This window comes from Oncorhynchus gorbuscha, linkage group LG26 (assembly GCF_021184085.1).
Source record: "Oncorhynchus gorbuscha isolate QuinsamMale2020 ecotype Even-year linkage group LG26, OgorEven_v1.0, whole genome shotgun sequence".
In the NCBI taxonomy this organism is placed as follows: domain Eukaryota; kingdom Metazoa; phylum Chordata; class Actinopteri; order Salmoniformes; family Salmonidae; genus Oncorhynchus; species Oncorhynchus gorbuscha.
In genome coordinates, this window is record NC_060198.1 from 11,007,405 (window position 1) to 11,018,747 (window position 11,343).

The 11,343-nt window shown below is 41.6% G+C and overlaps 2 protein-coding genes across 2 annotated transcripts; one reads left to right on the top strand and one right to left on the bottom strand.

Moving 5' to 3' along the window:
• Positions 1-745: 745 nt before the first annotated feature.
• On the top strand, positions 746-7,621 carry LOC124016199 (hydrolethalus syndrome protein 1-like). Its single transcript, XM_046331738.1, has 12 exons — positions 746-1,080; positions 1,530-1,632; positions 1,788-1,904; positions 2,170-2,240; positions 2,375-2,616; positions 2,780-2,835; positions 5,888-6,045; positions 6,451-6,496; positions 6,598-6,661; positions 6,768-6,849; positions 6,992-7,018; positions 7,369-7,621. The coding sequence occupies exons 2-12, from the start codon at positions 1,533-1,535 to the stop codon at positions 7,498-7,500; spliced, it is 1,095 nt and encodes a 364-aa protein (XP_046187694.1). The 5' UTR covers positions 746-1,080; positions 1,530-1,532; the 3' UTR covers positions 7,501-7,621.
• On the bottom strand, positions 7,575-11,286 carry mrpl4 (mitochondrial ribosomal protein L4). The gene is made up of 9 exons (XM_046331739.1): positions 11,072-11,286; positions 10,863-10,944; positions 10,441-10,612; positions 10,255-10,306; positions 8,747-8,864; positions 8,418-8,524; positions 8,177-8,286; positions 8,022-8,095; positions 7,575-7,814 (listed from the first exon to the last, which is right to left on the bottom strand). Exons 1-9 carry the CDS (start codon positions 11,117-11,119, stop codon positions 7,669-7,671), a joined length of 909 nt encoding a protein of 302 aa, XP_046187695.1. The 5' UTR covers positions 11,120-11,286; the 3' UTR covers positions 7,575-7,668.
• Between the last annotated feature and the right edge of the window lie 57 nt (positions 11,287-11,343).

Sequence of the window (11,343 nt, forward strand, 5' to 3'; positions counted from 1 at the left end):
AGAGTTTGTAAATGAGCAAAATGAATTTAAATCTGTGAGCCTGATTTGATTTTAGACATTGTTGGCGGCCTACAATAAATGAACGTGAGTGAGATCTATTATTCAACAAACACATATCCCCACTGATTACATTGTCAATTTGGATTGACTTGCTTTAATACTTATTTTTTATATAGCCATCTCATAGAGAGAAATACAGTAGTAATGTCGTCTTTTTTTATAGGCACTAACTCCGCCATGGTTCATTGGACAAAGCCTTTGAGGAAAATTAATGGCGTTTTTGGATAAACGCCTAAAATAAGATATGTGGTAAACAGGCGTATGCGTTTTGTTCTATGAGATAATCATCATAAACTAACATCACTTTTTGTGATTTTTGAATAATTTCTGCAATAATAATAATACAAAATACATATATCACATAAAGGCTTCATAATTCACAAAGGTCATGTTAACTGACTGCTATTATCTCAGAACAAAATGCATACAAGCTCCTAATCATGTTTATTTTACCTTTATTTAACTAGGCAAGTCAGTTAAGAACACATTCTTATTTTCAATGACGGCCTGGGAACAGCGGGTTAACTGCCTGTTCAGGGGCAGAACGACAGATTTGTACCTTGTCAGCTCGGGGGTTTGAACTCGCAACCTTCCGGTTACTAGTCCAACGCTCTAACCACTAGACCATATTTTCGGCGTTTTTTCCAAAACCCTATTCTTGCCCCATTCATTTTCCACATGGGGATGGCTAAGGACCGCAAATTGGCTAGCACACAAACATTTCAGACAAAATATTGTAAAGGCATCATCATTTTAGGCACTGACTGCATTGCCAGGGTATCCACACGGTCTTCCCTGCACAAGGCGGCGATATTTCTGGACAACGTTAAATCCACCGAAGAAAATTCAGAAAGGGCGTCGTTTTTAAAGCACGTCGTTTTTTTCGAACAACGGCTGTGTTGTTGTCTTGGTACTGAAAATACAAGCAGTAACTAGCCAACTGTTTCAGTTCAATAATTGTGTTGCAAAATAGACATGACTAACGTTACGCATTTATACTAAGAAGCTCACACTGTACAGGTAAAACACATTTGATCAATCAATGTTAGCATAGGCAAAATGGCCCGTTGTGTTGAACTGCTGTCTTTGTCATCCTGCTAGCGTGCTAAGTTAGCTAGCTAGTTCTATTATAACGTAGCTTACTTAACGGTAACTGGCCATTTAACGAGTATTTGAAGCTAACGTTAGTTGCTAGCGTGCATCCTTTTTTGTGGATTTGGGCTAGCTACATAAGGGAGAGATCATGAACGTTGGATTGATTTAGCGAGAGTTTGGTTGGTGGTTGTCTAGCCTGAAGTTAACTGACAACTTGTTGCTGGTTTCAGTCGATCACTTCCATCATTATTCTCTGCTATCCATCATTTCTCATGTACCTATCTATCTAGCAGTATCACGCTATCCATCTAACTATCCACCTACTAACTACTTACGTTTGCTTATATTACATTTATGGGACAATTATTTTTCAGGAAATGGAAATGTTGGATTTCTCAGAAGATGAAATACAACACCAATTGGAGGCACTTGGTTACAACAACATACCAAGACACAGACTACATGAATTCAAAAGAGGTGGGTTGATAGAATTAGCAAATATAGGCCTTCATTTTAATGACCAAATGCTGACTAAATCTGAAATAACTGTGATGTTTTGTGACGTTCACACTGCAAGTTAGCTGTCAGATTGGTGGAGAAGCAACTTTGTGTGTGTGCGTTTACGTATATAGATCTAGATGAACTGATCCGACATGAAAAATCTAAGAGCCACTCATCCAGTGAATTGAACTCTACAAGATCTCAAAGCACCATCTTCAAAAGTCCCCCTGCAGTCACCAAGGTTAAAGGTGAGATCACTGTACGTGTTCTCATGTCCACTACATAATCAAATATAACTGGGCCCGGTTTCCCTCCCAAATGCTTCTTAAGGCTAAGTTCATCTTAGAGCCATGGGATCCTATGGTTCCTATGGGTTTTAACAATGAACTTAGCCATACGATGGTTTTGGGAAACTGGGCCTTGGTCAGTAAGTGTTGGTTGCACCTTTTGATGAGCGGTGTGGTTCCGCTTGAGTCTCTTGATTGTAATTTCCTTGTCCCCCCCCCCTAACAGTACATCAGGATAACACCGCAGCCTTCAGAAATGTGTTTGCGCAGGCTGGTCCATCACACCATGAAAGACGGGTATATATTCACATATTCTTTTCCCAGATCATTCGTCCCCCTCTCATCCAGCAGATAAGCTAGCTGTATTGTATTTATATGTAAATAATAATAATACTAGAATGGCATGTTACTTCGTTCTGTGCTTCACCCAGGTGCTAACCTCCACATACAGCAGAGATAACAGTAACTATGATGCCAGACAGGAGTATGACTCCTACACTCAGCACTCTGTTGCACCCAAGTACCAACGCCCCTCAACAGCCCCTAATAGGCTGGAAGTGGATCCAGACCTAACTGACCTCCAGCAGTTATCGTTCGCTGCCAGTCAGTCGTCTACACCAGACCGAGACACAGGAGCGCATGGGAGACCCTTTATTAAGAGGAAAGTCCTTAGGTACGGTAAGTTTACACTAGGCGGCTTTGTTAAGACTATAATGGTCACATGTATGGCTTTGTAAAGACTATAATGATCACGTGTGTTCCTTTTGTAAAGACTATAATGATCACATGTGCTATTGAGGATACTTGAGTCAACCTCACTTTGTTTCTTCCTAAAGGAAACATCAAGGCCAAGTTCACGTCTGCGATGAATCAACACATAGTGAAGATTCAGGTAATTCAATAATGTTATGCATGATATTATTTATGAAAAAAGGCGTAGGAGTACTATATTTAAAATATAAGGCCTGAGGGTGTGTGGTATGTTGGTCATTATAAACTGGGCCGTTTAGGTCCTGGATGCTGATTGGCTGACAGCCGTGTTATATCCGACCGTATACCACGGGTATGACAAAACAATTACTTTTACTGCTCTAATTATGTTGGTAACCATTTTATAGTAGCAGTAAGGCATCTCGGGGGTTTGATATATGGCCAATATGCCATGTTTACATGCTGTGTCCAGGCATGCCATGTTGCATTGTGCCTAAGAACAGCCCGTAGTGGTATATTGGCCATGTACCACACCTCCCCGGGCCTTATTGCTTAAATAAACCACGGGTATGACACAACTACTTGTTTACTGTTATATTTCTGTTGGAAACTGATTTGTGTCGTGTCTAAAAACAACCCTTGGGTGTGGTATATTGGCCACAACTCTTTATTGCTTAAATATACCACGGCTAAAGGCTGTTCTTAGGCACGACGTGAAGTGCCTGGATAAATCCCTTAGCCATGATGTATTGGCCATACACCACAAACCCACAAGGTATATTATTGCTATTATAAACTGGTTACCAACCTAAATAGAACAGTAAACAAGTATATTGTCTGATATACACATGGCTGAAATGCTGTTTCAGCCAATCAGCACCCAGGATCCAAACTATAGGGTATTTTGTTTTCAGATGCCTGTTGTTGGAGCCAGATTCTATTTTCTTTGGTTATGCAAATATTTGTTTATTAGGTCATATTGTTCCATTTAGAATAACTTCATTTAATTTCTATATAAGTTGTGTATATATTAATTTGGTTATGTGGTCTTATGATTTGAATGAGAATAGGTCAATTATGCCAGAATTCAAGTATGGACAGGCCCGCCCAGATAGGTTCATTGGTATTTAGAGACAAGAAGTAGGGCCTGCTAGTTATGGCAAATGTTTGGGTTACTGGGACCCACATAAGTCTTACCTTGATATTTGAATTTAAATGGAATATTGGAACCTTTGTTTACCTTGCACTTATCATTTTGGATTCTACATATAGAACATTTAAAGTTTAAAGCCATTGGATTCTTGACTTTCTATGGGATTTTGGATTTGTGGCTCAAATCTTGCAACTGGTTTTCCCATGGCTATTCGAAAGCCACTACATTTAAAGTAAAAAGATCCACACGTTATGGATTTATCAAGACTCTTGGAGCAAAGCAGCTCTGCTGACAAAAGAGACTGTGAGTACAATATCGGTTTAATGTGCAAGCTAAGCCTGTCTTTTATGATTGTTGGTTTGGAAATGTTTGACGTGTCTGTTTTGGAAACAAATGTCACAAGATTTTCAACTGTGAATATGTTCATTAGGCGCTATTGGAAATGTACTGTTGATATTGACAAACAAAGCCTAGTGCTAGACTATCCATGGACTTTTTTGACAAGCTGTTGAGAGGGAAAACACCACACAGCATTGTGGAGTTGCAGTTCCTCAGGCGACCAGCCTTCAACAGGTGGCAGTGTAGAGCAACTTTGAGACCACAGCACTACTCTTTAGCCATCTGCCTCTGCAGATCACCACACACTCCCCACAGCAGCAGCATAAGGAGGCTTCTTACCCTTCGCTACCATGTATAAAATGTACGATAGTCAGTGGGACGAAGAGAGTGAGGACGGGAATAGCTCCCTAAACTCCGCTTTCTGGTCTGACGGAGAGGAGAAGGTTGAGCAATACAACCAGGAAGATACAGAGCACAACAGCACCACTGAACACACACAAGAGGAGCCACCTGTCACGGCGCCACCTGTCGCGGGGGATTCAAAGGAAACAGAACAGGAGGAGCGTAGAGGAGAAAGGGCTAGGCCGGGCGAAAAGGGAAAAGATTGATGAGGAGGGTTACAGCACTCGTACTGGGAGCCCGGTGCTGAGCTTACTGACATCTGGTTATGGCACCTGTAGGCCAGACTCTTCACCTAAGGACGATCCGGAGGGAGAGGACTATAGAGACGACTGTACCATAGCTGAGTTTGACAGAGAAAACCAGGGCCTTTCTGAGATGCGATATGACAATGAGGATGACCAGTCGCTAGCCAATTTTGATGGTGACAGTAAGGAGGATACCACTGATCTACAGAGCCGTGAGGACACCGGATTGAGGACGAAGTTGGAAGACAGTCAAAGCCTCTCTAATATGGCATATTGTGAAGATCATCTTGCTGTTGAATTGGAGAGCAAAGACTGCACTGATGTGAACTACTGTGAAGATGACTATACATTGGCTCAGACTAAAAATGACAAGGCAGTATTAGATGGGATATGTCCCGAAGAAAGTTCTCTCATTGAGTGCAATGACAATGAGAGGCCCACTGGAGAAGGATATAGTGAGGAAGGCAGGAAAGAAGAGAAAGGAGCGGAGGATGAGCAGGAGTGGGAGGATTTGGAGTCGCCGGCGAGCAATAAAGATTTTAAGTTCATTGATTCCAAGTCTACTAAGACTTATGAAGAGTGGGAGGATAACAGAAGACACAAAAGGGGTAAACCGCATATCCGGTCTATTCTCCTTAATATAGTATGAAAATACAATTTCCATAGGTAACATCCCCTTAGTCCAAGTAGGTGCCAAATGGACTGACACCCTGTTCATGAGAACAAAGCGAAAGACCTTGCCTGAAATTTTATTTGCAGTGGTTCTCAACCTTTTTCGGTTACTGTACCACCAATTGAATTTTGCCCCTGAAGTACCCCCTTGTGCATTTTACCAGTAAGCCTATGGTCTCATGAGTCCTATCCCCCTGTGGATAGGCCAAGTACCCCTAGGGGGACAAGTTCCCCGGTTGGGAGCCACTGATCCAGTGCATAGTACTATAATCCCTCTTGCAGCACTTGTATAACTAAAATGTGAGATGTACTGGGCCTGTCCAGCTCAGTGATCATACAACACCTGCCTAGAGCTTACTAGCATTGCTTATGGCCTTACACAGTGGTAACTAAAGCTAATGTGTTAATTGTTTCCCTTTCAGGTGCAGTGAGTGGGCTGGGGGAGCGTCTGGGAGGGATTCATGTGTCCATGTCCACCCACCAGGAGTTGGAGCTGGAGAGTGAGGATGCAGGCAGTCTGAGTGACAGGTCTGAATCAGACTGTCTCCCAAGTGCCTTCAAAGCTTACATCAGAGGCATGGTGGGTACTCTTGCCTTTTTGAGAGCTAACTTTGGTTTTGTTTATTAATCTTAGAAGATTACATTTGGGTACATTTTAGTCATTTAGCAGACGCTCTCATCCAGAGCGACTTAAGTTAGTGCATTCATCTTAAGATAGCTAGGTGGGACAACCACATCAGTCATAGTAAGTACATTTTTCCTCAAAGTAGCTATCAGCAAAGTCTGAGCTAGTAAGAGGGGAGATAGTGTTAGTTCACGAGGGGGGTGCTGTGGGATTATTTAGGATACTCTTTGAAGAGGAAGGGAGTGATGTTTTTGGAATAAGTATAATTTATCCTCACGTCCAGGATCTTTTTTGAGAATTTTTGCAAAGGGTACACATGTATGTTTGTTGAAAACAAATGTAGTTTTAAATCTCTTACAGGCCAGATCTCAGAGTGAGAGTGACATCAGACCCCGGCCCAAGTCCTGTAAGTACCCACACTGCTGTTACACGTCATCGTGCTCACTGCACACTGTCCTGTTGCAATGTGCCACCGTTAAACGTAGTCACTCATGTCTGCTCTTGCAGTTATCCGCCCAGTGATGGATCACCCTCACACCAGAAGCCTGAAGAAGACAGACCCAGTGGCAAAGTAAGAGGATAATTACCGAAATGTCTAAATAATCAGTATACATCTTTTGAAAGATTACTGCTGTGGATCTGTGCTACATTTTCATATTGTTCCCCATCTTCCAAAGGTATTTCCAGTACAAGCAGGACTGGGAAATGTTCAAGGTGCCAGGAGAGAAGGATAGGAAAGCACTGCACTGGGAAATCAGGGTATTAAACACCTTCTCCATAACAAACTCTTTGCTTACATACTTTATTTGAAGACTACTTTTTGCATGTATTGGACAAATCACGATGAATTGTAATGATGCATGACCATAATGTCTGAATGAATCACTCTTTGTATTTTCAGGAACAGCTTGCGTACCAACCTCTACCAGTGAGTATGCTTCATTTATAATCTTGTAACCATCCTGTCATTATTTCAGGTCAGAAAATTCCTTAAATGGACCCCCCCCTAAAAAACAATGTAATTCGTCCATGCCATGTTGGACACAGTCCCGCATAAATTATGCATGTCAACGTTCAATATTTCAAGAAATGTATTTTAGTATCCTGATGCCCAGTGTGTGTTAAGACACATTTCTGTGGACTGTAAGGCAAATGGACCAAGTACCACAGACATGGTTTATACATGGCCTAACGAAAAATATATAATGTTTTTCTGGGGTGGGGTGTGAATACCTTGCGATGACTGAAAACATTGACATCTTGTATGGTTTCCCCCAGCCAAAGCCTCGAAGAGTATTTGTGCCCAACACCTACGTGGTGCCTACAGAGAAGAAACGCTCCGCCCTGAGATGGGAAATACGACATGACTTGGCCAATGGACTCCTTCCGCAAAACAACTATCGACTCTAGGCCTTATGTACTTTACGCCTTAAATAGGCTCTCTTTTAATCACCAGTTTGCATATATTTTATCATTGACATTCATTTAATTCACGAGTTTTTATTGAACATATTAAAAGGCATGACAAACATTTGTATCATTGAATATGTTACGACAGTATTCCTTCACCCAGTGCCTTCAAGGCAGGTCAGTGTAGGGGTGTTTGAAGGGGTACAGCGGTGTGAAGCGTTCGTCGTGCCAAAGCAGCTTGTTTTCCAGAAACTTCACTGCTTCCAGGGTGAGGACCAGGACCTCGTGTTTTAGCATGCTATGAACGTTCAGGCCTGTAGAAGAAAAGTCATCAGGAAACATTTGAACTTTACATTAATTCATTTGCCCTCGCCTGTGTAGTAACAGTAAATACAGTTTGCATGGTACTATGTAACAATGTTGCTCATAGGTCAATTATACACTGTGTACAAAACATTAAGAACACTAATAGAGTTACGCGTGTGCACCCCCCCCGATTTTCTAAATCAGCGTCAACTTACCTATGGCTGGAATGACATTCACAGTCTTCAAACTCTCAGTGGCCTGAAGGATGTTCTCAGGAAGCTCTTCGCCCCTGTAAAATATCGAAGACTCAATCTTCAGCTAGGATGTCCACAGAACTGAGTTTTTTTGTTTGTTCACTGCTGATACTTACGCATCCACTATCAAAACAGACTCCCCCCAGTGTCTGTATCTGATGAGGTCCATGAGGTACTGTGGGTCAGGTGTGGGGATGTTTAGAGTGTCAACCACATGGAGATAATCCTGAAAAACACCCAACATCAATACAGTAGGAATGTAGATGGCATAATTGAAAAACATTCATATAAGAGAGGTTGTTTTTAAGATGCGAATGTACTTGTGAAAAGTGTTTTCACAAATATAATGGTACATACCTGGGCCAGTTTGGAGCTGAGGGCAATTTTTAGTCCTTGAACACGTACTTTCATGGGCAACATGTAGTAAAAACTAGTTGGTCCTCTGGGTCCATGAGAAACACCACCTGCAAAACAGAAATGATGTAATTATAATTGTTTTAAATCTCTCCAATGACTTTGGCTCTTAGCTGGGACTGTTCCTTCTTTTGGGCTGACTGATTTGTCTATGTTCATTCTTGGAACTGGCATCTGAAAATGTAATGTTTGCTTTGTCACTGTGCGTTGAACTGCTGTCCTCCACTTATCACAATACTACTGACTTGGCCCATACAGACTGAGACCCTCACCTCCTCTCCATATAGGCGACCTAATGCTTCCATGTCGTGCTTTGCCACTTCCCTTCTGTCTCCAGGGTTTCCTTCCTCCACCGCTCACCTCCGATCTGACCTTAGTGTGGGCATGGCTCTAAGGGAGACTTTCAGTTATTATAGTAGGAGCAGATGCATTTAGTCAAATCTAGCTCAATTCATAAGTACAGAGTAGAGGTCGACGATTAATTAGGGCCGATTTCAACTTTTCATAACAATCGGAAATCTGTATTTTTGGGCGCAGATTTGCCATTCTTTTTCCTTCCATATACCTTTATTTAACTAGGCAAGTCGGTTAAGAACACATTCTTATGTTCAATGACGGCCTAGGAACGGTGGGTTTTCACCTCGTCCGCTCGGGGGATTCAATCTTGCAACCGTGACAGTTAACTAGTCCAACGCAATAACGACCTGCCTCTCTCGTTGCACTCCACAAGGAGTGCATTCACCTGTTACGCGAATGCAGTAAGCCAAGGTAAGTTGCTAGCTAGCATTAAACTTAACTTATAAAAAACAATCAATCATAATCACTAGTTAACTACATTACTAGATATTATTTAGCGTGTCCTGCGTTGCCTATAATCTAACTGAGCATACAAGTATCTAAGTATCTGACTGAGCAGTGGTAGGCAGACGCAGGCACGTAAACATTCATTCAAACAGCACTTTCTTGCGTTTTGCCAGCAGTTCTTTGTTGTGCGTCAAGCATTGCACTGTTTGACTTCAAGCCTATCAACTCCCGAGATGAGGCTGGTGTAACCAAAGTGAAACGGCTAGCGAGTTAGCGCGCGCTAATAGCGTTTCAAATGTCACTCGCTCTGAGCCTTCTAGTAGTTGTTCCCCTTGCTCTGCATGGGTAACACTGCTTTGATGGTGGCTGTTGTCGTTGTGTTGCTGGTTCGAGCACAGGAGGAGAGGGACGGAAGCTATACTGTTACACTGGCAATACTAAAGTGCCTATAAGAACATCTAATAGTCAAAGGTTAATGAAATACAAATGGTATAAAGGGAAATAGTCCTATAATTCCTATACTAACTTCAACCTAAAACTTCTTACCTGGGAATATTGAAGACATGTTAAAAGGAACCACCAGCTTTCATATGTTCTGAGCAAGGAACTGAAACGTTAGCACATATTTCCCTTTTACTTCTCCAACAATGTTTTTGCATTATTTAAACCAAATTGAACATGTTTCATTATTTACTTGAGGCTAAATTAATTTTATTGATGTATTATATTAAGTGTTTATTCAGTATTGTAATTGTCATTACAAGTAAATAAATCAGCCGATTAATCGGTATCGGCTTTTTTGGTCCTCCAAATAATCGGTATCGGCGTTGAAAAATCATAATCGGTCGACCTCTCGTACAGAGCTTTGGGTATAAACCTACAGAAATATGCCTGTACTTCTCATCACCTCATTTTTATAATATGGCCATAACAGCAGTCTGAGAAAGTTCATTATTGGTTTTCTACTGCTACTTACAATTCTCTTGAAATTTCTCTGCCAGAGTTCAACTTCATGGAGTATGTCAATCCTGGTGGGAACAAAATAATTTGTGTCACTGTTCCCACCAAACGATAAAGAACTGAATATGTAAGTCTCTCTGGATAAGAGCCTCTGCTGAATTACTTAAATGTAAATATAATGGCTAGACATTGATAGTTTTACCTGGTAGGGACTGCAAAGACATCGGGATGGAGGTCAACCAAACCCAAAAGTTTACTGTCCCGCCTCTCCAACGTCTCCACCCATGTCTGTACTGGGCTCAGGTGTACAGGGACGGCAGCATCACACCTCCTCAACACAGGAAGACTGGAGTCAGATGGAGGAGGGGGCCTCTCTGGAAAGCGATCATAAAACATCAATAGCTTTCTTACATCTGACCTAGTTGGAAATTAATGCTCTGAAATGACAGACCAACATTGCATTCACGAATGGGGGAATAAATCTTTGTCTGGGGTCTGTGCAGGGTCTTGCAGTTTACATGCCTCTGTATAGAACTAGCTAAACTTGATTCTTCAAATTCGCACCATCAGTTCAATTATCCATAGTGCATGATAGAAGGCAGTGAATGAAAAAGCAGACCTTACTTGCTCTTGCACGGTCCACGAGATTGGAAGGGATGCGTAAATTTGAGGGTAGAGCGTTCTCACCAGAGAAAGATGAAGTGAACTAAAAAAAGGGACATCTGACAATGAGCTTTTATATGTGCCAGCAGTCATTTCAGCCACTACATCTTTATATATCGTCAATAAAGTGACAGCTAGCTAAGTTAACATTAGCCTAGTTTAACGCTCACCATTTTAGAAATGCCTCTACCACACGCTGCAACTGATATACGAAACATTTCTGTAAACCTAATTAAGACAACCAAATACGTGCGATTTCTTGAAAACAGTTTTTGAAGAGATCATATTCTGAAACAAACATGCATTTTCTAGATATTTCCAAATAAGAAAGGTCATTCGGCAATGCTGGTGTGTTGTCGCATACTGATGACGTTTATGTTGCGTAAACGCAAGCGTAATAAGACTGCCACCTAGCGGTGCGGAGGTAAACACCTCTAATAGG